At 48.3% G+C, this 25149-nt stretch overlaps 1 protein-coding gene across 2 annotated transcripts in view; it reads right to left on the reverse strand.

The window, feature by feature from the left end:
* The window catches only part of OLFML2B (olfactomedin like 2B), a 41776-nt gene that overhangs the window by 5770 nt on the left and 10857 nt on the right, over positions 1-25149 (reverse strand). Inside the window, exons 4-6 of one of the 2 annotated variants that reach the window (XM_007458418.1) lie at positions 17494-17670; positions 11911-12136; positions 9284-9820 (exon numbers count right to left, since the gene is read on the reverse strand). In XM_007458418.1, the coding sequence (XP_007458480.1) occupies positions 9284-9820; positions 11911-12136; positions 17494-17670 (940 nt within the window). Of the gene's footprint in view, positions 1-9283; positions 9821-11910; positions 12140-17493; positions 17671-25149 lie in introns of both variants that reach the window. The other variant, XM_007458417.1, reaches the window with a different exon arrangement.

Genomic DNA, 25149 nt, shown 5'->3' on the forward strand with positions numbered 1-25149 from the left:
AAATGGATCAAATACTTAAATATACACACTAAAACTATAAAACTCTTAGAAGAAAACATAGGAGTGGATCTTTGTGACTCTGGATTAGGCAGTGGCTTCTTAGATATACCACCAAAACCCCAAGCAACAAAAAAAAAAAAAAAATGGAATTCATCTGCTTCAATTCACAGACTGTTCCTCCTGTACTTCCGGTCCTGGAGAAAGGCATGGCACACCGTTAACCAAGCCACGAGCCTTGTGGTCCTCCCTGATGTCCCCCTCTCCTCCACCACACGCCCATTTGTCGCTGTCTCCCACCTCTTCATCTCTCTGCCCTTTCCCTCCACCTCTGCAGCATTTGCTATGCCCAGTGAACACAGGTGGACCCACTGCGCGTGGGAGTCCAGCGAGACTCAGAGTGAAGACAAGGCAGGTGTGTTGTCCCTGTGACTGAGTAAGTGCGGCCCCATAGCCCCAGAGGCCACAATTTCCATTTGAAACAGAACTTGTTTTGAACGCAGAAAGAAGGCAGTGGTATTCTAAGAAACATAAATAACCAAATAACCCTATCATATTCTTTCTTACTTGTGTCATTTCCTCATATTAGCCAACTAATCATGCTGAAAATGACCTAGAAAAGGGAAAGATAGGGCAACTCATAGCTCCTTTTCTTTTTAGTCGTCCTTAGTAAGCCAAAAGTAGGGAGTGTACAAAAGCTGGTAAAGTGTACTCATATTAAGAAGTGAAACGGAAACAGATGAGTTAAGTTTTCTGTGTTTCCACTGGTCTGCTAGGCACAAAATGCATACGAATACAGGAGCCATGAAATACCAACTGTCATTTTGGTGCATTCCACATGAGTCAAATAATCTGACCTTTGCATTGAAAACTGGCAGTGCACAATATGATAAAATTCATGCTATTCAAGTTTTTTTCTTATTTTTTTCTTTTTCGCGGTACGCGGGCCTCTCACCGCTGCAGCCGCGCAGGCCCAGCGGCCATGGCCCACGGGCCCAGCCGCCCTGCGGCACGCGGGATCCTCCCGGACCGGGGCACGCACCTGCGTCCCCCGCATCGGCAGGCGGACTCTCAACCACTGCGCCACCAGGGAAGCCCTCAAGTTTTTAATATTCCTTTACTTACAATCGCATGAAATCCAAAGAAAAGAACCAAGTGAGAGAGGCCAGAGAAGAAAGGAAACAGCTTTATACTGACTACCTTCAATGGCACTTTTCTCCTGCTCTTTGAACGACGGGCTCTATGTTTTCATTTTGCCCTGGGCTATACAAAATGCATAGCTGGTCCTGACCAAACTGGTTCACTCCTGGGACTCTTGCGGCTCTGGTCCTTCTCACTGCAGTGCTACCTTCCTTCCTGGCTGTTTTTTCCTCATCCCTCAAGACAGCTAGGTCAGCTTCTTTTTTCAGAAGAGAGTGTCTCTGACCCCAAAGCACCCTATGCATTCACTCACCACCCTCAGCTGAAATGGTGTTTATGTGTCTCATATTCAAGCTTGTGGCAACTCCAGGTCAGGGATGCTGCCTCATCTGCCTTTGCACGACCAACACCTACAGAACCTGCACATCATCAGCACCCAGTACTTTCCTTAAATTGACAGATCTGAATATAGTCCCCCGGCTTAGAACCTTCTGTACCACTTTTAGATATAAGTCCCAACGTCCCACTCCCTTCATCAGCAGGCTCCTCTCCCTTATGTCTCCCTGTGTATGCCAGGATGATGGGCGTTCTTTAATCCCCCTGACCTCCCACCCCCCATGCCCGCACAAGCTCATGCTGTCAGCTCTGCCCTGGGGACCACACTCGGAAATGGAGCTCCACCTCCACCCTCAGAACCAAAGACAGTCTCCACTGGACTGCATACCTTGCCACTTGCCAGCCCTGGCCACTTTAGTCGCCCATATCCCCCTCACGGTGACCCCTCTGCAGATGTAACCAGAGCTCACCCCGCTTCACAGCCAGCACGGCGTGAGGCTGAGTGAATTAGGAGCGGATGCTTCATCCTTGTAGAGAGGCACAGACTTTATTCCTTATCCATTTACAAGGAACGTCTCCACTTTCTCGCCTTGTTTCTAGGGCCAGCGGCCTCTGTGTTCTGACTGAAGTTCCTCATGGTTTCAGGGGGCTGGTGAGGTGCCCCAGCAAAGAGACTGAGAGCAGAGTGTGTCTGTGGAGTTGGGGGTCGGGAAAGCTGCCTGTCAAGTGACTCAGGGCAGCCAACTGGGACACTTCTTGGTACCGAGGCTGGGTGCCGTGGAGGATCTGGCTAGCCCTGCCCCTGCCCATGTCAGCACCAGGCTGCCTCAGACCAGGCCCACAGCCAGTGGCTGGCCAGGCCTCGGGGATTGTTAAGGTGGTTTACTTTGTGAAGGAGACAGTCTTTAGCCAATCATATGGCCTAGGTTCGACCATGAGGCAGGCTCTCTGGTAGTGCTGTCATCCTGACCGTCCTCTTTGTCTGCTCCTTTCCACTCCCAACCCCCGCCCCAAAGCAGCCTCTCCTAAAACGTGCAACAGGAGTTACAGTCCTTGAAGTATGGGACTCTGCAAAGCCTTGGCAATGTGGCACAAGTGTCCTCTTCCTCTGCGGTAGGCTGAGCAGACCTCTCCCAGACACTGAGGATGGTGACTGCTCCTGTCCCATCCCGTCCCTTCCCTTCCCGAGCCCCGGCTCCCATCACTGACAGCATTTTCCCTCTCCTGTCCTAGAGCTACTATGCTTTGGCCAAAAGTTAATTCCAATTTGCTTGTTTTGGGAATTTTTCTGAGAGTTTGACAATTCCCCTGAGGAAAATGGTGGACCTTTTAGAGTATTACAAAACCAGGTTTAGAAACCATGGGATAGGATGTTCCTTTTAAAAGCAGCCCCATTTAAAAGCACTCAGACAGCTCAAAGTCAAAATTGCCAGTCTCAGTAAACAGCAAGCAACATTTCACAGGCAACAAATCAGTGGTCTGTGTTGATTTCAGCCAAATGATTTTTATTTAAATGATGACTACATGTAGTCCTACTCGGCCAGGCATAGGCAGGCAGAAAGTCTGCAGAGAAGGTTCCAGAAAAGAAATCCCATCCACACTAACAGCAGCCTGAGAGAAGCACTTGACAGTGATACATGATTAAAAGTGATTCCTGAAAAAACTTGCCAAGACTCCACATTGCCTAAACAGCCACCCTTCTCTCTGTGCCACCCCCTCTTCTCATCCCTTGGTATTTGAAGAAGCACTTATATCTGTGTCCACGTCCCTGTGGTTTTTTTCTGCACTAGACATAAAAGGCAAGAACTTCAACTCTTTTGAAAAATCCCACACACCAGTATGTAAGCAGAAGCTTACATCCTCTGTGTAAGACAGATGAATGGATAAAGAAGATGTGGTATGTATAGACAATGGAATATTACTCAGCCACTAAAAAGAATGAAATGATGCCATCTGCAGCAACATGGATGAACCTGGAGATTATCATGCCAAGTGAAATAAGTCAGACAGAGAAAGACAAATATCATATGATATCGCTTATATGTGGAATCTAAAAAAAAAAAAAAAGGATACAAATGAACTTATTTACAAAATAGAAACAGACTCACAGAGAATGAACTTATGGTTATCAGGGGGGAAGGGTTGGGGGAGGGATAAATTGGGAGTTTGGGATTGACGTGTAAACACTGCCATATTTAAAATACATAACCATATATGACAAACCCACAACCAACATCGTCCTCATGGGGAAAAACTGAAAGCATTTCCACTAAGATCAGGAACAAGACAAGGTTGCCCACTCTCACCACTCTTATTCAACATAGTTTTGGAAGTTTTAGCCACAGCAATCAGAGAAGAAAAGGAAATAAAGGGAATCCAAATCGGAAAAGAAGAAGTAAAGCTGTCACTGTTTGCAGATGACATGATACTATACATAGAGAATCCTAAAGATGCTACCAGAAAACTACTAGAGCTAATCAATGAATTTGGTAAAGTTGCAGGATACAAAATTAATGCACAGAAATCTCTGGCATTCCTATACACTAATGATGAAAAATCTGAGAGTGAAATCAAGAAAACACTCCCATTTACCACTGCAACAAAAAGAATAAAATATGTAGGAATAAACCTACCTAAGGAGACAAAAGACCTGTATGCAGAAAATTATAAGACACTGATGAAAGAAATTAAAGATGATACAAATAGATGGAGAGATATGCCATGTTCTTGGATTGGAATATTCAACATTGTGAAAAGGACTCTACTACCCAAAGCAATCTACAGATTCAATGCAATCCCTATCAAACTACCATTGGCATTTTTCACAGAACTAGAAAAAACTTCACAATTTGTATGGAAACACAAAAGACCCTGAATAGCCAAAGCAATCATCTTGAGAACAAAAAATGGAGCTGGAGGAATCAGGCTGCCTGACTTCAGACTATACTACAAAGCTACAGTAATCAAGACAGTATGGTACTGGCACAAAAACAGAAAGATAGATCAATGGAATAGGATAGAAAGCCCAGAGATAAACCCATGCACATATGGTCACCTTATCTTTGATAAAGGTGGCAGGAATGTACAGTGGAGAAAGGACAGCCTCTTCAATAAGTGGTGCTGGGAAAACTGGACAGGTACATGTAAAAGTATGAGATTAGATCACTCCCTAACACCATACACAAAAATAAGCTGAAAATGGACTAAAGACCTAAATGTTAGGCCAGAAACTATCAAACTCTTAGAGGAAAACATAGGCAGAACACTCTATGACATAAATCACAGCAAGATCCTTTTTGACCCACCTCCTAGAAAACTGGAAATAAAAACAAAAATAAACAAATGGGACCTAATGAAACTTCAAAGCTTTTGCACAGCAAAGGAAACCATAAACAAGACCAAAAGACAACCCTCAGAATGGGAGAAAATATTTGCAAATGAAGCAACTGACAAAGGATTAATCTCCAAAATTTACAAGCAGCTCATGCAGCTCAATAACAAAAAAACAAACAACCCAATCCAAAAATGGGCAGAAGACTTAAATAGACATTTCTCCAAAGAAGATATATAGATTACCAACAAACAGATGAAAGAATGCTCAACGTCATTAATCATTAGAGAAATGCAAATCAAAACTACAATGAGGGCTTCCCCGGTGGCACAGTGGTTGAGTCCGCCTGCCGATGCAGGGGAGGCGGGTTCGTGCCCCAGTGCGGGAAGATCCCACATGCCGTGGAGTGGCTAGGCCCATGAGCCATGGCCGCTGAGCCTGCACGTCCGGAGCCTGTGCTCCGCAACAGGAGAGGCCACAACAGTGAGAGGCCTGCATAGCGCAAAACAAACAAACAAACAAACAAACAAACAAAAAAACCCAAAAAACCTACAATGAGATATCATCTCACACCAGTCAGAATGGCCATCATCAAAAAATCTAGAAACAATAAATGCTGGAGAGGGTGTGGAGAAAAGGGAACACTCTTGCACTGCTGGTGGGAATGTGAATTGGTACAGCCACTATGGAGAACAGTATGGAGGTTCCTTAAAAAACTACAAATAGAACTACCATATGACCCAGCAATCCCACTACTGGGCATATACCCTGAGAAAACCATAATTCAAAAAGAGTCATGGACCAAAATGTTCATTGCAGCTCTATTTACAATAGCCAGGAGATGGAAACAACCTAAGTGTCCATCATCGGATGAATGGATAAAGCAGATGGGGCACATACATACAATGGAATGTTACTCAGCCATAAAAAGAAACGAAATTGAGTTATTTGTAGTGAGGTGGATGGACCTAGAGTCTGTCATACAGAGTGAAGTAAGTCAGAAAGAGAAAGACAAATACCGTATGCTAACACATGTATATGGAATCTAAGCAAAAAAAAAAAATGTCATGAAGAACCTAGGGGTAAGACGGGAATAAAGACAGAGACCTACTAGAGAATGGACTTGAGGATATGGGGAGGGGGAAGGGTAAGCTCTGACAAAGTGAGAGAGTGGCATGGACATATATATACTACCAAACGTAAAACAGATAGCTAGTGGGAAGCAGCCACATAGCACAAGGAGATCAGTTAGGTGGTTTGTGACCGCCTAGAGGGGTGGGATAGGGAGGGTGGGAGGGAGGGAGATGCAAGAGGGAACAGATATGGGAACATATGTATGTATAACTGATTCACTTTGTTATAAAGCAGAAACTAACACACCATTGTAAAGCAATTATACTCCAATAAAGATGTAAAAAATAAAAAAACTAAAAAATAAAATAAAATAGATAACCAACAAGGACCTACAGTATAGCAGAGGGAACTCTGCTCAATATCCTGTAATAACCTAAATGGGAAAAGAATTTGAAAAAGGATAGATACATGTATATGTTTAATGAAATCACTTTGCTGTACACCTGAAACTAACACAACATTGTTAATCAACTATAGTCCAATATAAAATAAAAATTAAAAAAAAAACCCAGCTCTTCTGAAAAATCCTAGAGGCCAGTCTTTAAGCAGAAGCTTACATCCTCTGTGACGATGTTATTCTGGTTGAACAGAATATTGAACAACAAGAGAAAATGTATCCCTGTCTCCCATTCCTACCACCAGGTAAATAGCGGCTAGGACACAGGGTTTCTCCTGTATGGGCATCAGCATCTCAGTCAGGCTAATGGAGGAGGTGGCGTCCTAAGAACCCCAGAAAGGTGCATGTCGGGAGTTACACCAGAAAAACCCACTGGTGGCAACACCCAGGGTAGGCAGGTGGATTGTGGAGACAGTGGAGAATTCCACCCCTGGCTAGGAAGTCGCCAAGGGAAGAGGCTTCCAGGCTGGCAAACACCATCACTGAGGACATACAAGGCGTGCAGAGATACCTGTAGCCTGTCTTCACTGTTAGTATTCTATCCACCTGTGGAGGGATGGCGGCGGGCAGCTAAGTTTCTGGAGGAACCATCCCTCCTACCCAATTGGTGGTGGTATGGGGGCTCCCCGGGGAGCTCATTCCCATGGCAGAAGAGGAGATGGAGTGCTGGGCCCATGAGTATGGTCAAGGCTGCCCAGAGCCAGTTTGGAACTGGGAACCTCTGCTCAGACCCTGGGGCATTCTACAGAAATTGAGCAGGACCCGCAGCTTCAGAATTGTTTATCCATGCAGTGAGGAATGGACATTTTCTACTCTACGGTCAGCTTGCTCCCGTCATGGAAGCAAAAGAAAGGAAAAGAAAACATTCTCTCCTCCCACCCCGACCTCTGTGGCTCAAGAACTGTCTTCTTGCTTAGCCTCCTCCAGGCCAAGGTTCATGAGATTTTGCCCTGGGGTCCATTTGGTTATTTCCTTGCCATTATTCTGGGATTTTTCACCCAATAGGAATCCCTTGCTATACCATGGCCTGATAAACTTACTGCAGAAAATCACAGAATATAATGGAGAAAACAGTCTTTAGCAAATTTCTAATTTCTGAGATCCATAGACGGGCAGAGATTTGGCCAAGGTCACACAGCTGTCAGCGGCAGAGACCAGGCTATAACAAAGTGTTTGGCTCCTGGCAGGTGCTCCTTCCGCCATCTGTCTGGTGTAGCTGGCACCTTATTCTGAGGAGGAATTAGGAAAGAGGCTGCCAAGGGAGCAGAAAATGGGAAGAAGGGAAAGACAGGTATAAGGCAAATCACGTCTTCTGTCAAATCAAGTATATTTTTAATGAAATTATTCAATGGTGTTATTTCTCAATCACTATGGATGGTGATATAGTGAACGTTTGGTTTAGTTGTTGTTGGAAGAGACCTGTGTAGCCAGGTCTCATTTCCTTTTCTAGTTGTTCCTCGCCCCCACCACTGCCCCCCGACATCACACACACACACTCTCACAGTTTACTGTTCTCAGAGTCATCTTGCGGACACGGAGCTCCCAGGCACAGAACAGGGCTGTATTCTGTGTGCTTCTGGAACATACCCTGCTCCTTTAGACCTAACACTCAGAAGACTTCTCTACTTAGAAAACTCCTGTTTGGGCTTCCCTGGTGGTGCAGTGGTTGAGAATCTGCCTGCCAATGCAGGGGACACGGGATCGAGCCCTGGTCTGGGAGGATCCCACATGCCATGGAGCAACTAGGCCCGTGAGCCACAGCTAGCGAGCCTGTGCGTCTGGAGCTTGTGCTCCGCAACAAGAGAGGCCGCGACAGTGAGAGGCCCACGCACTGCGATGAAGAGTGGCCCCCGCTCACCGCAACTAGAGAAAGCCCTTGCACAGAAACGAAGACCCAACACAGCCATAAATAAATAAATAAATAAATAAATAAAAAGAAAACTCCTGTTCATCCTTCAAAACCCAGTTCAAAGGATATCTCCTTAGCAAAGCTTCCCCAGCCTTCTTAGCAGCCAGGCCAAGCTGCTGATCCCTCTTTCATGTCTCTGTTTCTCCATTCCTCTGTTACACCATTTATCACATGATGCCACAGTGTTTCCATGCTTTCTAAGGCTGAGAGCTCATGAGATTTTCCCCTGGTGCCCACTGCACTGGTTATTCCCCTGTTTCCATTCTTATTATTCTGGGATCCCTCTGCCCACATAAGAATCTATTGTTGGGACTTCCCTGGCAGTCTAGTGGTTAAGACTCCGAGCTTCCCCTGCAGGGGGCAAGGGTTCGATCCTTTGTCAGGGAACTAAGATCCCACATGCCACACGGTGTGGCCAAAAAAAAAAAAAAAAGAATCTATTGTTAGTTCATGGCCTGGTAAACATACTGCAGAAAAATTAGCCATCATTAAATAACCAAATACCCAATACCCATCACAAAGCCTAGTACACCAGCACTTGACAAATGTTTATAAAATTTATTAATGAAGCTGAGATCTTGGCTGCATTAATTTACTTATATTTTATTTTATTTTATTTATTTTGTGGTACGTGGGCCTCTCACTGTTGTGGCCTCTCCCATTGCAGAGCACAGGCTCCGGACGCGCAGGCTCAGCGGCCATGGCTCACGGGCCCAGCCACTCCGCGGCATGTGGGATCCTCCCGGACCAGGGCACGAACCCGTGTCCCCTGCATTGGCAGGCGGACTCTCAACCACTGTGCCACCAGGGAAGCCCCAATTTACTTATATTTTAGAAAGATGTTTCCCACTCCTATCACCGGCACATTTTGAATACATAGACCCTAGATGTTAAAACTGATCATCGGCCAAGGCCTAATTCCACTTGCCTTTCTTTATGAAGCAGTTGGACCATCTGAATCCTCCCTCTCCTTTCAAGCCATTTCCAGGCTCTGCCCTCCACTTGAGCAGGAGACCCAAGCCAGGTAGAATGAACTCACCTATGACATTCCGTATGTCATCTTCTTCCTCGGGGCTCAGGGTGGGGCTAAGGGGGGCTGTGCCCTGCCCAGCAGTGGCATCTTTCCCCAGTGAGTCTGTCCTGACTGGCGGGGGAGGCACCGAGGCTGTGTGTGTAGCCTCTACAAATGCATCCTCGGGAGCCACTGATGGAGGCGCTGAGGCTGGAGGTCGCTGGGTGGCTGTGTGGGCCACGGTCGTGGCTGGTACCTGAGTAAAAGGTTTAAGGACTGCCTCCCCTGTGGGATCGGGAAACACTGAGGTGGTCTGGAGTGGTGTTGAGAATTTTTCAACTGAGGCAGAGAGAGTAGGGTCAGGGATGCTGGCAGCTGAGGTCGAGGCCTGCGGCTGTGCAGAAAGCAGGGCTGTGGTCTGAGTGCCAGCATCAGTTGTCACAGCAGCATTGTGACGGGTGGCTACTGGCCTCCGGGTAGCACTGGTCAGCAGGTGGTTGTGTCTCAGAAGCTGATCTTCAATCAGCAAATCCATTCCATGTTCACCGCTGAAAAACTCGTCTTCTGGGAAACAAACACAGGTGCATTTGTGACTGGGGGAGAGGAACTGGGGGCATGTGGTATGTGGCAGATTAATGAGGGTTTCTTTCCTCAACATGATGCCCTGATTTAGAGATAGAGCCCAGGTGGGATTTAGAAGAAGCAGGTGAAAAGGAGCACAGATGGAAGCATTTCCTCGAGGGTTTCTCTGAATAGTCTACTGCTATCTTCCACCTGCGACCCAGGGGCCACCTAGAGGACGCACAGCCATGGGCTACGAAACCTGGGAGGAAGTTAGTCATTCATTCAGTAGGTATCTATGGAGCATGCACAAGAACAATGAGCAAAAAAAGATCCTGCCCTCGCAAAGCTTCTATCTAGTGGTGGAGACACCAAACAATACATAGATTGTACATTTGAAGGTGCTATGAAAAATAGTAGGGTGTGAGGAGAAGGGAAGGGAAGAGAAACTTGCAGTAATGGATAAAGTACTCAAGATGGGACTCAGTGTGATGGAGACATGAGCAGAGGCTTGAAGGAGTGAGGGAGTTAGCCAAGCAGCTATCAGGGGAAGAGTATACTAGGGGGGAATAGCAGCAGTGCAAAGGTCCTGGGGCCAGAACGTGTCTGCCGAGGCTGAGGAGCACTGAGGCGGACAGAGGTCAGAGAGAACACGGGAGCCAAGTCATGTGGCGTTTGGCTGTTGTGTTTGGACTTCAGTTTGTTTTGTTTTGTTTTGTTTTTGCGGTACGCGGGCCTCTCACTGTTGTGGCCTCTCCCGTTGTGGAGCACAGGCTCCGGATGCGCAGGCTCAGTGGCCATGGCTCACGGGCCCAGCCGCTCCGCGGCATGTGGGATCTTCCCGGACCGGGGCACGAAGCCGTGTCCCCTGCATCGGCAGGCAGACTCTCAACCACTGTGCCACCCAGGGAAGCCCTGGACTTCAGTTTTTATTCCAAGTGAAATGGGGCAGTCTGCAGGGTTTTGAGCAGAGAAGGAATATGAGAGGCAGAGATTTCTTAGGAAGGACACAAAGAGGTCTAACCACAAAAGACATAATTGGTCAATTGGATTTTATCGCTCATCAGAAACACCATTAAGGAACTGAAAATACAAGCCACGGGCAGGAAGAAAATATCTGCAGTATGTATGACTGACAGAGGACTTGTTCCAGAATATAAAAACCCCACAAACCAATTATTTATTTATTTTGGCCACGCTGCGCAGCTTGTGGGATCTCAGTTCCTGGACCAGGGGCTGAACCCGGGCCACGGCAGTGAAAGCGCCGAATCCTAACCACTAGACCACCAGGTAACTCCCACAAATTAATAATTTAAAAAGGCTACAAACAGTTAAAAATGGGAAAATGATTATGCCAGCGACTGGGTGAGCAGAAACTGTAAGGAGGCAGAGGCAGAGCAGGTGCATGAGTCAGGAGGCTGCTGAGCAGGACCTGATGGGAGGAACTGGCATTCGCTCTGGCAGAGTGGGGACAGAGGAAGAGTGGGGCCTCCTGGGGTGCTGGGCAGGGAGAGACAGAAGAAAAAGGAGGGGCCGGTGGCAGGGAGAAGCACAGGAAAAGGAAGTGTTAGGGAAACAAGATAAAGATGAGGTGAAAGGGAATATCTTTTTTCTGTGAAAAAATTAGAGGCACAGAGATAAAAGGGGTCCAGCATGTGCTGGGGTCTCAGTCAGGAAGCCCAGGGCCCCTGGAGAAGGAACAGGTGGGAGAAGCCCACTGTGTGGCTGTGAGTGAGTCATTCGCCTCTATGCCTCAGGGTCCTCATCTGTGAATGGGGAGGGCTGGACGCCAGGGCACTGAAGTCCCTTCTGGCTCAGACATGTTCTGCCTTGTGGTCCTCTGCAAGCCCAGAGAAGGCAAGTGACTTGCCCCAGGGCGCTCAGCAAGTTGTGAGGAAAGGCCATAAGAACTCTGGATAGTTTGTAACTGCAGGGAATTCTCAGGTAACCGAGCTGGCTCTGCGGGGCCACGGTAGTAATCAAACTGCAAAAAGGGTGTGTGTCTCACGGGAAGTGCACCTCCACAGGGTCCAAGTGGTGACTCTGTCCCTTGCCCTGCCTCTCGGGGGGCGGCCCTGCTGACCCCAACTCACGATGCTCTTCGATGTCATTCTCCTCCTCAGGGTCCTTGGCTTTGTAGTAGGTGATGCCCCGAATGACGGTGGGCTTGGAGGCCGGCCGGCCCCTCAGGTGGACCTGCCTCTGCAGGGGCCGCTGAGGCTTCACCACCTCTGGTGGAGCCAGTGGCCGCGTCTGCAGGAGCTTGATGGAGTTGATCTGCTGGGACACGGTTTCTTCCTGCAGAAACCTCTCTTCATACTGCTCCTCAGAGGGGACACAAGGGAAGGTCAGGTCACTGGTCAGAGGGGCAGTGGTCAGGCAGAGACAATGCTGGAGCCAAGGCCATACTAATAACAACAGCTAATCCTAAAAGCACTTCCTAAGAGCCAGGCATTGTTCATCTTCTCATCAGCCCTATGAGGTAGGAACCAGTTTTAATCATTTCCATTTACAGACTGGGAAATTGAGGCACAGAGAAGTTATGTAAATTGCCCAAGGTGCCACAGCAGATAAGTGGTAGAGGCAGGATTTGAACCCAGGCAGTCTGGCTCCAGACTCTGTCTCTAACCTCCATGCTATACTTCTCAGAGAGTGCAGTTGTCCTCTCAGCTCTGGTCTGGGGATGCTGGGTGACTTAGATCTGGTATCAGTTGTTTCTAGTGAGGTCCATGTGGCTGGGACATGAAGGCTGAGGACCAAGCTGCATACCTCAGGATGAATCATAACTGCTTTTACTTATGCTGTTAGAACAAACTGCCCCAAGCCCTCCCTAACGAATCCAGAATAAAGTCCAAAGTCCTTGGCCTGGCACTAAGAACTCAAATCGACTTGGCTCCACCCTCCAGCGCCGACACCCCCGGTATTCCAGGCACTTGGTTGACTCCTGAACTTCTTGGCTCTCCTGAGCTTCTGGGTCTTTGCTCAGACTGTTTTCTCTGTCTGGAAGGCCATTCTCTTCCCCCGCCCCCCATATAGCTATTTCTTGAAATCAACCCATTTTTCAAGGCCTGGCTAAAATCTCAGGACCCCAAGGAAATACTCCCAGACCTTTTCATTCAGAATTAATCTTTCTTTCCCAATCATCACTTTGCACTTTGTGGCAGAGACTTCCAAGTGACTACCCAAATCCCCTGTCTCCTTGTTCCTGACTTAATGAGAAACTGGTTCTGTGGGAGTGGTCATGGGACTAAGTTCTGGTTGGTAGGGTATAAGTAGAAGTTGGTGAGAAGAGCTTTTGGAAAAGTTTCTTAAGACTTGGGGCTGACTCAGCTGGAAGGCATCTTTTGCACTCTTCCTCATTTCTCTGGCCAGGAGAACATGGACAGGATGGCCGGAGCTAAGCAGTCATCTTGTGATCATGAGGGGGTTTTGAGGATGGACATCACTCATGACATCTTGCAGCTGACTATATCAGCCCTGGGCCACCTGCCTCCAGAGCTCTTCTACCTGAAAGAACAACCAACCGCTCTATTGTTTAATGCACTGTATTTCGGTCTCTTACTCAAAGCCGAACACAACTCCTAATGGATACAAGTCTGTACTTCTATTGTAACACCTTTCTCAGCCTGCCTTCCACAGGCATTATTTAAGGATGTTGCCTCTGTTGACTGAGCAACTGGAACAGCAGAGACCACCTCTTGTTCATCTTTAATTCCCCTGAGTAAATGCCTGTTAAATTGAATTTCTGAATCATAACAAATCCCAAGCAACCATCTACATTTGTGACTAGCACTGGGATTTTTGTCAAATCAAATGATGCTTTAAAGTAGGTAGCTGAGGACCTGGGCATCTTGATGGTACCACAGAAGTCCTCTGTGATGGTTCTGGTCACATGGAAGGACCACCCTTGTCCTCCAAAGAGCTGCTGCCTGGGACTGAGCTCTTGTGTCCACAGTGTGGCACAGTCTCTGGGTCCTTCCTTGGTCCATCTAGTCATGTCCCCTCACCCAAAGGATCACAATTGCCCACCTTTGAAAGCAGAGGGCCTTGGGCACTGGGCCTGTGCTGAAAGTCAGAGCCACTGGACAGGGGGTCCAGCTCCTGAGGGGCAGTGGCTCCACCAGTAAAGCATGCAGCGACCTAAGTGGGAGTGGCCCAGCGCTGCTCTCATGAGGTCTCCAATGGCTGAATGATGAAGGGGTTGCTCCCTGTAGCTATCTAAGCCATAAAAGCTCCCCCTTTTCACCATGAGGAGGTGGGCAAGCTCCCTTAAATCCTTGGTGAAATCCACCCAGAGAGCAGAGTCCACTTGGAAACAAAACCTCTGTCCCTTGATGCCCAGTGTCCTGAGGGGCAGAGCAGGACCTTCAGGTTCACTGAACATTAGCTGGCAGGGATCCAGCTATCACGGCCAACTTTTTCACTTTGCACAGGAAGAAGCAAATCAGGCTCTTGTTTTGACCTTCAAAATCTGGCCTGGAGAAAACCTAGAGTCCTCATTGCCAACCAAACCCCAAGTCTGTACTGGTTTTCCCGCGACAAGAGAGTTTATCCAGATGGCACAGCAGACATGGAAGTTCCTGAATATGTGTTCCTTGCTCCCCTGAGCTGACCGACTCCTGGAAGACAGGAAACTCTTTCTGCCAGCCTCCCCTGACTGAGGCCAGAGTGCTGCCCAGAAGAGACAGGCAGATTTGTGCCCCGGGCAGCCCCTACTCCTGCTACCTGCCCCTCTCTCACTTCCCATTCTTTGCTGGTGAGGTGACCGCCATCAGAAGCGCAGGGAATACTCAGCTGGTGCTGATGACGTTTTACAGAGCACCTATTATGGCCAGACATGTCCCTTTATATTATATTCAACCCTTAAAATGATGGGGCAAGGTAGATATTATTATCCACATTTTACAGATGAGGAAGGAGAGGCTCAGAGTCATTTAGCAACTTGGTTGAAGGTCAGTCAATTAAGTGGCTGAGAGGGGCACTTATTAAGTCATTCGGCTATTAAATAGGCCCAGGGCTGCCTGCCTTCAGAGCCTGTGCTCTACCTTACATTAAAGCCACATTGTCCTCAGCTGTGACCACAGGACTAACTCATCTGCCATCCAAAAACTTGTCTACATCCCCAAGTCCTGAGGGCCATGGTCTGGCTAGTGCCCAGCAGACTTGGGGATCCCTCATTTCTCATAGGAAAGAGCTGCCTGGGAGGCTGACGAGAGGCCCCAGCCCTTGACTCAGACGCCGCGGGCCATCTAATTGCCAGACTCTGGTTTCCCTCTGCATTGCAAAAGCAAGTTGTCATTTCTTCGTGGCAAACCCCAGGAACTGTCTTTAATCCAAGCTCTTAGGGACCAGCGGGAACTGCAGTTCCTTCTCCCAGCCAAGAAGATGGCGCAAGACCACGGACAGCCTCTGCCAGAGAACATATAATTTCCTTGGATTCGCTGGCTGCACTGGGAGGCAGTGGCCCCTGCAAGCTTTGATTTCCTCTCTCTGTTAAACTGTTGTATGACTTCAACTGCTGGTGTCCCAATTTTCCCAATCCCACCCTGCCCTCTCCACTCCCAACCTACGCCCCAGAGCCCCCTGCCAACCCTCCAGGCAAGGACCTTCCTGGAAAGAGGCCTCCAACAAAGTGCCATTCACCGTTCCAAGAAACCCTGACATCATCTGTAAGAACCCTGAAAATAACAGCCAAACCCAGACACCCCACTCACCCCCTTTTTCAGCATGAGGTTCACTAAAGAGACAGATGGATGCAAGGGGAGAGGCTAGCCTTGCCTCCTTCACCACTTCCCCCCTTTCCAGTCCCACCCTGGCCCTGGCTCTGCCCACACCCCCCTGGTTTGGGTGGATTGTGCTAACTTCCACAGTGTGTGAATGGGGATTTCAGGAGGGAGAAAGTTTTGCTGAGCAAGGAGAAAAAGAGTTTGGTGTGGTTGATTTGCCTTCAGGAAAATCTGAGCTGGGTTCCTGAACATACCACATAACGTGTCATCAAGACAACAGATGGAATTCTCAAGCTCAGCCGACTGGGAAATTGGAAGCCAGAGAGTACAGGAAGCGCCTAACTCTGCTGGGCTGCTGGGCCAGCAGAGGATGCCATACGGGCTGCGATGGGAGCCGCAGGGCCCCAGGTGTGATGCGAGGGTGCCTCCGATTTCCCTTCCAGCCCAAATGTCTTCTGGCTCTTTGGTTTACAAGCTCAGACCTGCTCAGGGATGACCCACCAAGCAGACTAAACACACACTCAGTAGCTGGCATGTCGGGGACACCCAAAAATGAGAATAAAAATAATTTTTGAGGGAATATGATATTTCCCAAAAAACCCCATCAAAGTAGTCATCATGGGCTAAGCCAGAAAACTGGCCTTCCTTGTACTTATTTTCTGGGTTGGAATTGGTTTTATTTTGAGTTACCAATGGGGCAGGGTGCAGGCACCATACTCTCTTCAGGGCTTCTTGCCTCCAAAGTCCTAATCTGCCTGCTCTCCTGCCTTCGGAACACATGAGCCCAAGGTTCCCCAAAACCAAAGCTGCTGTCTGCTTGGCGCCACTTTGGGGAGTTTCTTTGCTCAAGAGTTCCAAGCCCACATGCCTAGTCAGTCTTACTTCCTTTCTTACCCCAATTCTTAATGACCCAGGCAACAGGATCCTTCGTAGCAATGCTTCCCAGCCCTTTTCAATGTCACAGCACATACAACAGCTCAGGGGCTCTGACAGTCTGTGTCCCAGGCCCTGCTTCACCCACACCCTGCCCGCCTGCCCCAGGCTGAGGGGATCCCCCAACGGTTCACCTGGAATCCACGCTCTGCCGTCCACCATCAACCCTTGGCCCAGTAAAAGTGAGCAAAACCCCTCTTAACTGCTGCTATCCCGTGGTTGCCAGGGACCCCTCTTACGATGCTTCATCCAGACCTGCCTTGCTAATAGCATCCACACTCTTCAAGTCCTGATGCCAGAATTTACCCGTTTCCTCCTCCACTTTTGGGGGGTTAGCTCCTGTTTTTCAGGCATCAATTTACAAGATAGTCCAATACATTAAATAAAATAACACACGTAACTATTGAATATTAGCACGTACACATAACTTAGTAACTAGAGCCAAAAGAAACAGGTATCAAATGAGGAGGTATTTTTAAGCAAATAGGTCCTTTGGCATCACTCAAGTCACATTAGATAGTGTTTCATTTCATTGCACAGGTGACTCTGTTCCAGACAATACTGAGGGGGAAGAGATAGAGGTGCGAGACCCCTGTCACCACTTCCCAGCTGAGCAGGGGAGACTGTGAGCATTCCTGGATCTGTTTTCTCATCTGCAAAGTGAGGATATGGATCTCTGCCCCAGCCTGCCTTCCAGAGCTGTTGGTGAAGACCACATGGTATGATGATGAAAGACGTGGTACTCCAAGAGGCAGGATGGAGTGTAATAGAAAGAATGGGGCCTGAAACTTCAAAGACCCAGATTTGAGTCCTGGCTTCAGTACTCACTGAACCTCTCTGGGCTTCAACGTTAATTAAGTACAATGGGGTCAACCCCTGCTGCATCAGACCTACAGAACTGTTGTGTAGATGAAACGAGAGCATATGCCCATGGAAGGACTGAAGCCTGCAAGCTCTATGCACATGGGAGGTGCTGGAAGTATGCTTTCTGGGGGTCTGTTGTAGGCTGGGTTGTACCTCGGGGTGGGTGTAGGCTGCAGCCGTGTCCCTCTGCAAGGCCGAGCGGATGTCCGGCATGCTGTCTAGGATGTTACTGGAGCTGTTCCCTTTGCCTCGCTTGCTCATCTCAGCTCGAATTTCTTTCACGTCCTCTTTGATTTGTTCATTTTCCTTGGTGAGATTTTTAGAAACTTCCTAAGAAGAGAGAAAAATTTAAAAAGAGAGTCCTTTAAAGTGCTGTGAAGACAAACAGGAGGGAGCTGGCAGCCAGCTTCTGCTTAGAGCACAGAGACTCAACAGACAGGCTGAGAAATCAGCCAGAAACAACTGGGGCCCTCGAGTGTGTCCGGCCCTGTGCTGAAGACCGGAGCTCGGTCCCAGGTGGCATTTCCAGGGCAGCTTGGCTCCGGTACGTCCTCTGCTGGAAATGCTTCCCAATACCACCACGGCTTTCCTAATAATAACACTGCCATGTCCCTGGGCTACTGGGACACCTGTTATTTATCCACCCTTTGTTCACAGTACGCTCTTATCCAGTGACGAGTAACATTACAGAAAAATTCCATTTGCTTGCACCTCTACACATGTGAACCAGTGGCTCAGTTAATGAAAGATTTTCTGAGCAATTTTAAAAGAGGTGGCCAAAGAAATCTACATAATATGCTCTTCTAATGAGCACAAACTATTCCCCAGCGCTTTTTTTTTTTTTTTTTTTTTGCAGTACGCGGGCCTCTCACTGCTCTGGCCTCTCCCGTTGCAGAGCACAGGCTCTGGACGCGCAGGCTCAGCGGCCATGGCTCATGAGCCCAGCCGCTCCGTGGCATGTGGGATCTTCCCGGACCGGGGCACGAACCCGCGTCCCCTGCATTGGCAGGCAGACTCTCAACCACTGTGCCACCAGGGAAGCCCTCCCCAGCACTTTTTAAAAGTCTTTTTTTCAACTGAGATATAGTTGATTTACAATATTGTGTTAGTTTCAGGTCTACAGCAAAGTGATTCAGTTATATATATATATATATATATATATATATATATATATATATATACACACACACACACACACACGTATACATTTTTTACATTATTTTCCATTATAGGTTATTACAAGATATTGAATAGAGTTCCCTGTGCTATACAGTAAATCTTTATTGCTTATCTACCTCATGTATAGTAGTTTGCATCTGTTAATACCGTATTCCTAATTTATCCCCCTCCCTTGCCCCTTGGGTAAACATAAGTTTGTTTAATATGTCTGTGAGTCTGTTTCTGTTTTATATATAGATTCCTTTGTATTATTTTTAGATTACACATATAAGTGATATGATATCATATTTATCTTTCTCTGTCTGACTTACTTCACTTAGAATGATATTCTCTAGGTCCATCCATGTTGCTGCAAATGGCAATATCTCATTCTCTTCTTATGGCTCCCCAGCACTTTAAAAGCATCATCTATATAGGAAATTGATAGGCTGGCTTTAAACTTTCCTATTCACACATAAAATGTTTCCCTAAATGCCTTGGCAAATTAGGCATATTCCAGACGTAGTTCATACCAGAGAGGACTAAAGCTACATTTCAGTCAACCAACACTGGTGAGTAACTCCTGTGTGTCTAGGGTACAGTATGGCAGAAAGAAAGCCTCTAATTCCCCTGGGGTTCTTGTCCTGGGACGGAGGCAGGTGCGGTGGGAGGACAACTGTGATGGGGGAGACAGGGTCCACACTGCAGAAAGATGACCAACCATGTCAGGTTCTGTAAGTGCCCAACATGGGTTCAAAGGGACGGAGTGGACTAGAGGCATGAGAGGCAGCATCCTGGAGAAGATGAAGCTGACTGGGATTTGAATCTTGGACAGCTGTCAACAGGCTTAGAGGTATCCTTTCTCCTCTAGCTATTCTTAGAGAAGTTTACTGCACTGAGATCTAACATTGTCCAGCGTTGGCCCCCATTCCTAGGTTTCCATGAGCATCTGAATTTTTAAATGTGATGTTCTCCTTTGAGCCCTGTTTATGAGGGCGATAGAGGAAGTAACCATGGAAGAATAGAAGATGAATTTACTTTTCATCTTTCTTTGACAGACAGACATGAGAGGTGCAAAAGCTCAGACATTGCCGGGCACGGTCTGCAGCCTGGTAAGATGCTACTCATGTCCCAGAGGGAAGCCACGGTGGCTCAGAGTTAGGGGGTGTGTAGGAAGATGGTGACACCCAGACACTGAGGCTCCAGTGGCCCTACGTGGGCTGCCCAAAGGAGCCCACGACGTGATTGTTATAACTAACCAGGCTCTAGACCACTGGCCATGCTATTCTTACAGCACTTCAGTGCACGCCAGATTTTGAGCACTGGAAAGGCTCAATGTGTCTGTGGGGCTAAGGCCAAGCCAACCTCTCTAAACTGCACAGAATCAACTATGAGAGCTAAAGCCCTTGAGAAGAGGTCTTGTTTCACGAATACCCAGAATAAGTGGTTTTACTGGGGGTGCAGTCATTCCTGATAAGTGTTATCAGGGTCAGCCAAGTACAGTGGTTAAGAGCGTGGATTCTGGAGGAAACCATCTGGTTTACATCTCAATGGTGCTACTGCTAGATCTGTTATCTTGGGCAAATTACTTAAGCTCCCTGTGCTTCGTTTTGCCCATGTGTAAAATGGGGTTAATACTAGCACTTGCCCTGTGGGTTGTTATGAGGATTAAATGAGTTAAACTATATGTGAAAGTGCATGGGACATACTAAGTGGTTGTTATTTTTCATAGAATGTTACAGCTGGAATGGACCCCAGAACTCAAGCCTAACCCTTCATTTCACAAATGAGGAAACTGAGGCCCAGAGTAAGGATGTGATTTTTCCCATGATCATTTGTAAAAGTGGCGGAACTGAATCCAGCACCCAGCCTCTTGGCCCCTGCTTTTTCAGTTCACTTGCTGGATCACTAAGAACACCAGGAGAGGTTCCTGGCACTCAGTCAGCTCTCAAGCAGCACTGAGCACATCACAGGGGCCAGTGAACACTGTCAGTTTGGTTTCAGGATATACAATAGGATATGCATATACAGAGAGATATAAAAATGTTGGATTCCCATAAATCCTTGCTACTCAAAGAGACCAGCAGCATAGGCATCACTCCGTCACTCAGGAGCTTGTTAAAATGGAGAAGCTCCAACCTGACCCAGACCCGCTGAATCAGAATCTGCATTTTAACAAGATGTCCAGGCAATCTGCATACACATTAAAGTTTGGGGAGCACGGTCTTAAATGTAGGAAGCTTGGGGTAAAGCTAATGGAAAGGGGGCCCAAATGTGTGAGAAAGACTGTCTTACAGGAACCAGGTTCTTTCTGGGGCCGACAGGAAAAGTTTCTGGTGGCTGAGTGGGATTCAAGCGTTTCTGTACATCTATAAGCACTTGCTAAGAGCTGCACCTGTGCATCTTCTCCTGTAACTCTCACATCCTGTGACAGGTAATGAAGCCCCAGAAGGTTCAGGGGTTCGATATAGTATCTCTTCATTAATGCACTCGTGAGTTGAGCCCTGGGCACTGAGGGTAAGCCAGGCCAGCAAGGATCCTGTTCTGATGAAGACTACCCTCCATGAGGGGAAGTAAACAATAAATAAACAAGAAAACATCAACTAGTGAAAAGTGCAATGAAGGAAAGCAAGTCAGAGTGATGTGACAGATGCAGATTCTAGCTCATCGGCAAGATCCACGACACTTGTCTAAGGTGGAGACTGAGGCATGTCCACAACTGCTGCCCAGCCATGGCCCTAGGACCCCTCTCTGGGTGGACCCAATGGTTTGGCCTAAGTAGCCTAAAACAAGATCCCACCCAATTCCTGAACACCTCAAAAGAGTCAGCATTGGTCCTTGCACTCGCTGTGAGGCAAAGGGGCAACCCCACAGGTTTAGCCCCTGCCCTCCAGAGTTTGGTTTTTCTAGGCCCCTGGAAGGCTCCCCTCTCATTGATTTAGAAATGCCAATACCCTTTCTGCTTTTAGTGAGGAGCTATTATTCTGAGTTTCCACAGAGGAGGGTTTGAGACAGGCCTGGCCCTGAGACCCCGGAGGAGCAATATTCTTTATTCCCCTCATGGGAACAGCAAAGCCCGCCAGCCACCTGAATAAACACCAGGCTGGTGGTGGCATCACCCCATCGGCCTGCTGGGCCAAGCCAGCCGATGTCCCCCAGGGCGGCAGAGCAGCAGCCACCTCTTCTCCAGGCGTGCTGGCCTTGCAGGGCTCCCCACTCCTCCCTGGGGCTCTGCCTTCCTCACACCAAGGGCCTTTTGTGGGGTACATCTCAGGAGGCACCGGGGATGGTGCCCACACAAGACACTCTCGATCCTGCCCCGGGAGAAGGGTGAACTCCATGACCTCATGCCTCTGGCTCTTCCCCTCTGGGACAGCTGCAACTGTGACATATACGGTGTGTGCAACTTGGCTTGTGCATGGCACTGGCAACGTGGCGGAGGAAGTGGGAGGGGTGCCTGTCTGCCAGGGGTGAGCACACCACGTGGTCCCTGCCAAGGATCCTGGTGCTGTGAGGAGGGAAAGCAGGAGGCAAGAAGCGCAGGTAGATAGAGGGCTCAGACAGAAGGCAGGATACAGCCAGTGAGGGCAGTTAAAGATGTGGGAACTGTGTCATGGTCCTTGGGGTAGGCAGAGCCAAGGAACTGAGAGGTATTCACAGAACAAGTGCCACGTGCTGGGGGCATGTAGTAGGGCATTGGAGGGTACCAACTGAGTGCAAGCCCGCATTGCCAGTTGGGCACAGGTGTCCTGTGCTGACCACAGTCAGATGCACAGGTGCCAGAGGGGAGAAAGTCGGCAAGTCCCTGGGAAAAGGGGAACTGGATGTAGGTGGAATTGAGGGTACAGCTGGCAGTCAGCACTGGGCAGCACAGTTGGTCAGAGGACAGCTTTAACGAGCCATATGGAGGGACAACACAAGCAGATGTGCAGACCGGTGCAATGGGCATGTGCAGAAAGGCTGTTCCACGGGCACAGACTGTGTCCTGACCTTGTCCAGCTATTGGACAAGTGTGTGTATGCCTGGGTGAGACCACGGCGCAGCTTAAGCCAAAAATGTTGGGACCCGAGGGAAAGACAACCAGAGCGCAAAGCTCTATCAGCTCTCTGTGGTCTTGTTTTCCCAGCCAGAACCAGGGACGAGGTGTGGAGGGCAAAGTGTTGGCTCTGGAGACCAGGTATGAAACCCACACCACAGTCACTACCTGGTTTTATGTAACTACATAAGGCAAGTGATGGGCCCTCTCCAGGCCCCATCAGTTAGAGGAGGAAGGAATACCTACCTCACCAGGCTTGGTTTGGAGAACGAACGAAGAGCTGTATGTGGCACAGCACACAAAACAGGGCTTGACATGCGTCGCCGAAGGTGGAGTGGGACGGACTCATGGGATCTCAGTAGCAGATACACAGGTGGAAAAGGGAAGGGGAGCTCAGGTTTGGTGTGGCTGGGACAGGGAACAAGGCGAGGACCCAGAGCTGGTGTGTTGTAAAGAGACTCCTGTAGAAGGAGACTAAGCAAGATTGCAGCTGAGCCAAACCATGGCCCCAAGTCATGCAGCAGGCATGTGCCCCCACTAGCAGATGGCTGGATATGCACAAGGCTCAGAGGCAGATGGCAAGCCTGAGGACAGAGGGAGCACGGTTCTTTGTGGGAGTGAAGTGAGACAGTGTGGGAGTAACCGGACCTGGTGGGAGGGCTCAGAGTTCCCATAGTTCGCCCTGCCCTTCCCCCCTCAGAACCCTCCATGACACAACTAGGACCAGGTGGCCTGGGACAGACACCCTAGGCGACAGCTGTCTCCAGCCCCTATAAGACAGCTGGATGGGGAGAGGAGCTAGAAACAGCTGGTGCTCCAGCTGACAGGACAGGCAGGACACAGCACAACCCCTGACCACAGGGCAGGCCTGCCTGGCTGCAGGGGGTGGCCAGCTAATGTGTTCAATCACTTCCCCAACCTAAGAGCTGTTGAGCATCTAGTCCACACCAACGTTGGGCTAAACTTTGGCAAACAAAGATAACTTAGACCCAGGTTGTCCTCAAGAAGTCCAGAGCCTGGAAGATAGTCAAACAAGTAAAGAGCAAGAAGTCCCCAGGCCTCTGATGATGAGCCCCATAAATACAGCCACACGCTCCCTCACATCCTGGCAGCTGCAAGCTATTCCCAGGCCAGCGGATGGAGGGCTGAGGCTCACACCTTAAATCCCTTTAGCCAAGAAGAAAACCTTTCATGCCACAGTGACAGATTATATTTGAAGTATATATAAAACCCAGGAGAGGTTATATATTGACCTGAACCCATACTAAGATGTAAACTGAATTAAATAACGTTAGAGCTGAAATGTATCTTAGAAATATTATCTCCAACCCTTTCCCTTTTCGCAGATGAGGACACTATGGTCAGACAGGGTGAGTGACACTCCTCTCCAAGGCTGCACTTGTGTAAGGAGGACAGTGAAACGATCTACAGCAAACCCTTCTGTGAGCAGATTTGATCAGGAGAGAGAGTAAGCACTTGGGGTGTCTTGATGTGAGTGGAGGGAGGGCAGAGAGGAGAGGCTTGGAAAGAGACAGGTCCCCTAACTCACGGCTAGGCCTGCACAGACAAAAATTACATTTTCCTACTAGCTGGTAAAAAGATATATCCCCCAGAGTCAGGAACGATCTTTTGATCTTGCCTTCCAGACCAGAAACACAAAGGCCACCAAATCCTTACGTCTGGGGGAGAAGCCCTCAGTAATGCTTGTGCCAGCACATTCTGGGGAGAGGGCCAGTTCTGGGTCTGGTAAATCCATTGTAGACTTTAAATCCCACTTGGACACAACATTATCAGAAGAAAAAGCTTCAGATGACACACAAGGTTCCACAATGCCATCTGTACACATGGATGGGGTTTGCAAACTCCAGCGGGTAGGTGCGAGAGAAAAGGAGTCACACACACACTTGGGGCAACAGAAGTCACACTTTGGGAAGCTTATTGGCATGCATCTATTTTAAGAGCCTGGGATATGCCCCCATATGTATACAAAGGCACATGTGTATGCAGTCACATCCAAGGAGTTATAAATGTTGCAGCTCCACTGCAGCTAAGTGGAGGTAGGGCATTTCTTCACAAAGATTTGCAATTTTTATGGGCATGACTTAATTCAACTAAAGCCTTGATGCTAGAATAAATTATTTTAACAACCTGTCCCTCTGTTTGTCTTTTTCTTTACTTGGAAGCAGTATGCGGTACTAGGCCTGTACCTCTGCCTCTTGTCCTGCTGTCATCAGAATCCATTTTTTGGCCTGGGCAGCCTACAAGTCTTTGTGTCTCTGGGTGCATTCAGCGCTCAGAGCAAAAGTCTTCTAAGCTGAATCTGTGCCAACGACAGGTCTACATGTAATGAATAGGGTCTGCCTTTGCCTTTGGAAGCTACAGATTTTCCTTCTAGACTTCTAGTTCCTATCTCTCCTGGCACCTATATTCTGTGCCTACACCCACCCCAGCTCCAATACATACCGGTCCTTCCTGCATCCCTTTTCCTTTCCTGCATCCCTTTTCCCTTCCCAGCCACTTTCAGTCAGAGTGTCAGCCTGGATCTACCACATGGAAGGTTCTTGGACCACTGACTCCCTTGGATGTTACTTCTACTTGGACAAGCTCTACAGGAA

The sequence above is a fragment of the Lipotes vexillifer genome, unplaced genomic scaffold (assembly GCF_000442215.2).
Source record: "Lipotes vexillifer unplaced genomic scaffold, Lipotes_vexillifer_v1.1 scaffold1312, whole genome shotgun sequence".
NCBI lineage: Eukaryota > Metazoa > Chordata > Mammalia > Artiodactyla > Lipotidae > Lipotes > Lipotes vexillifer.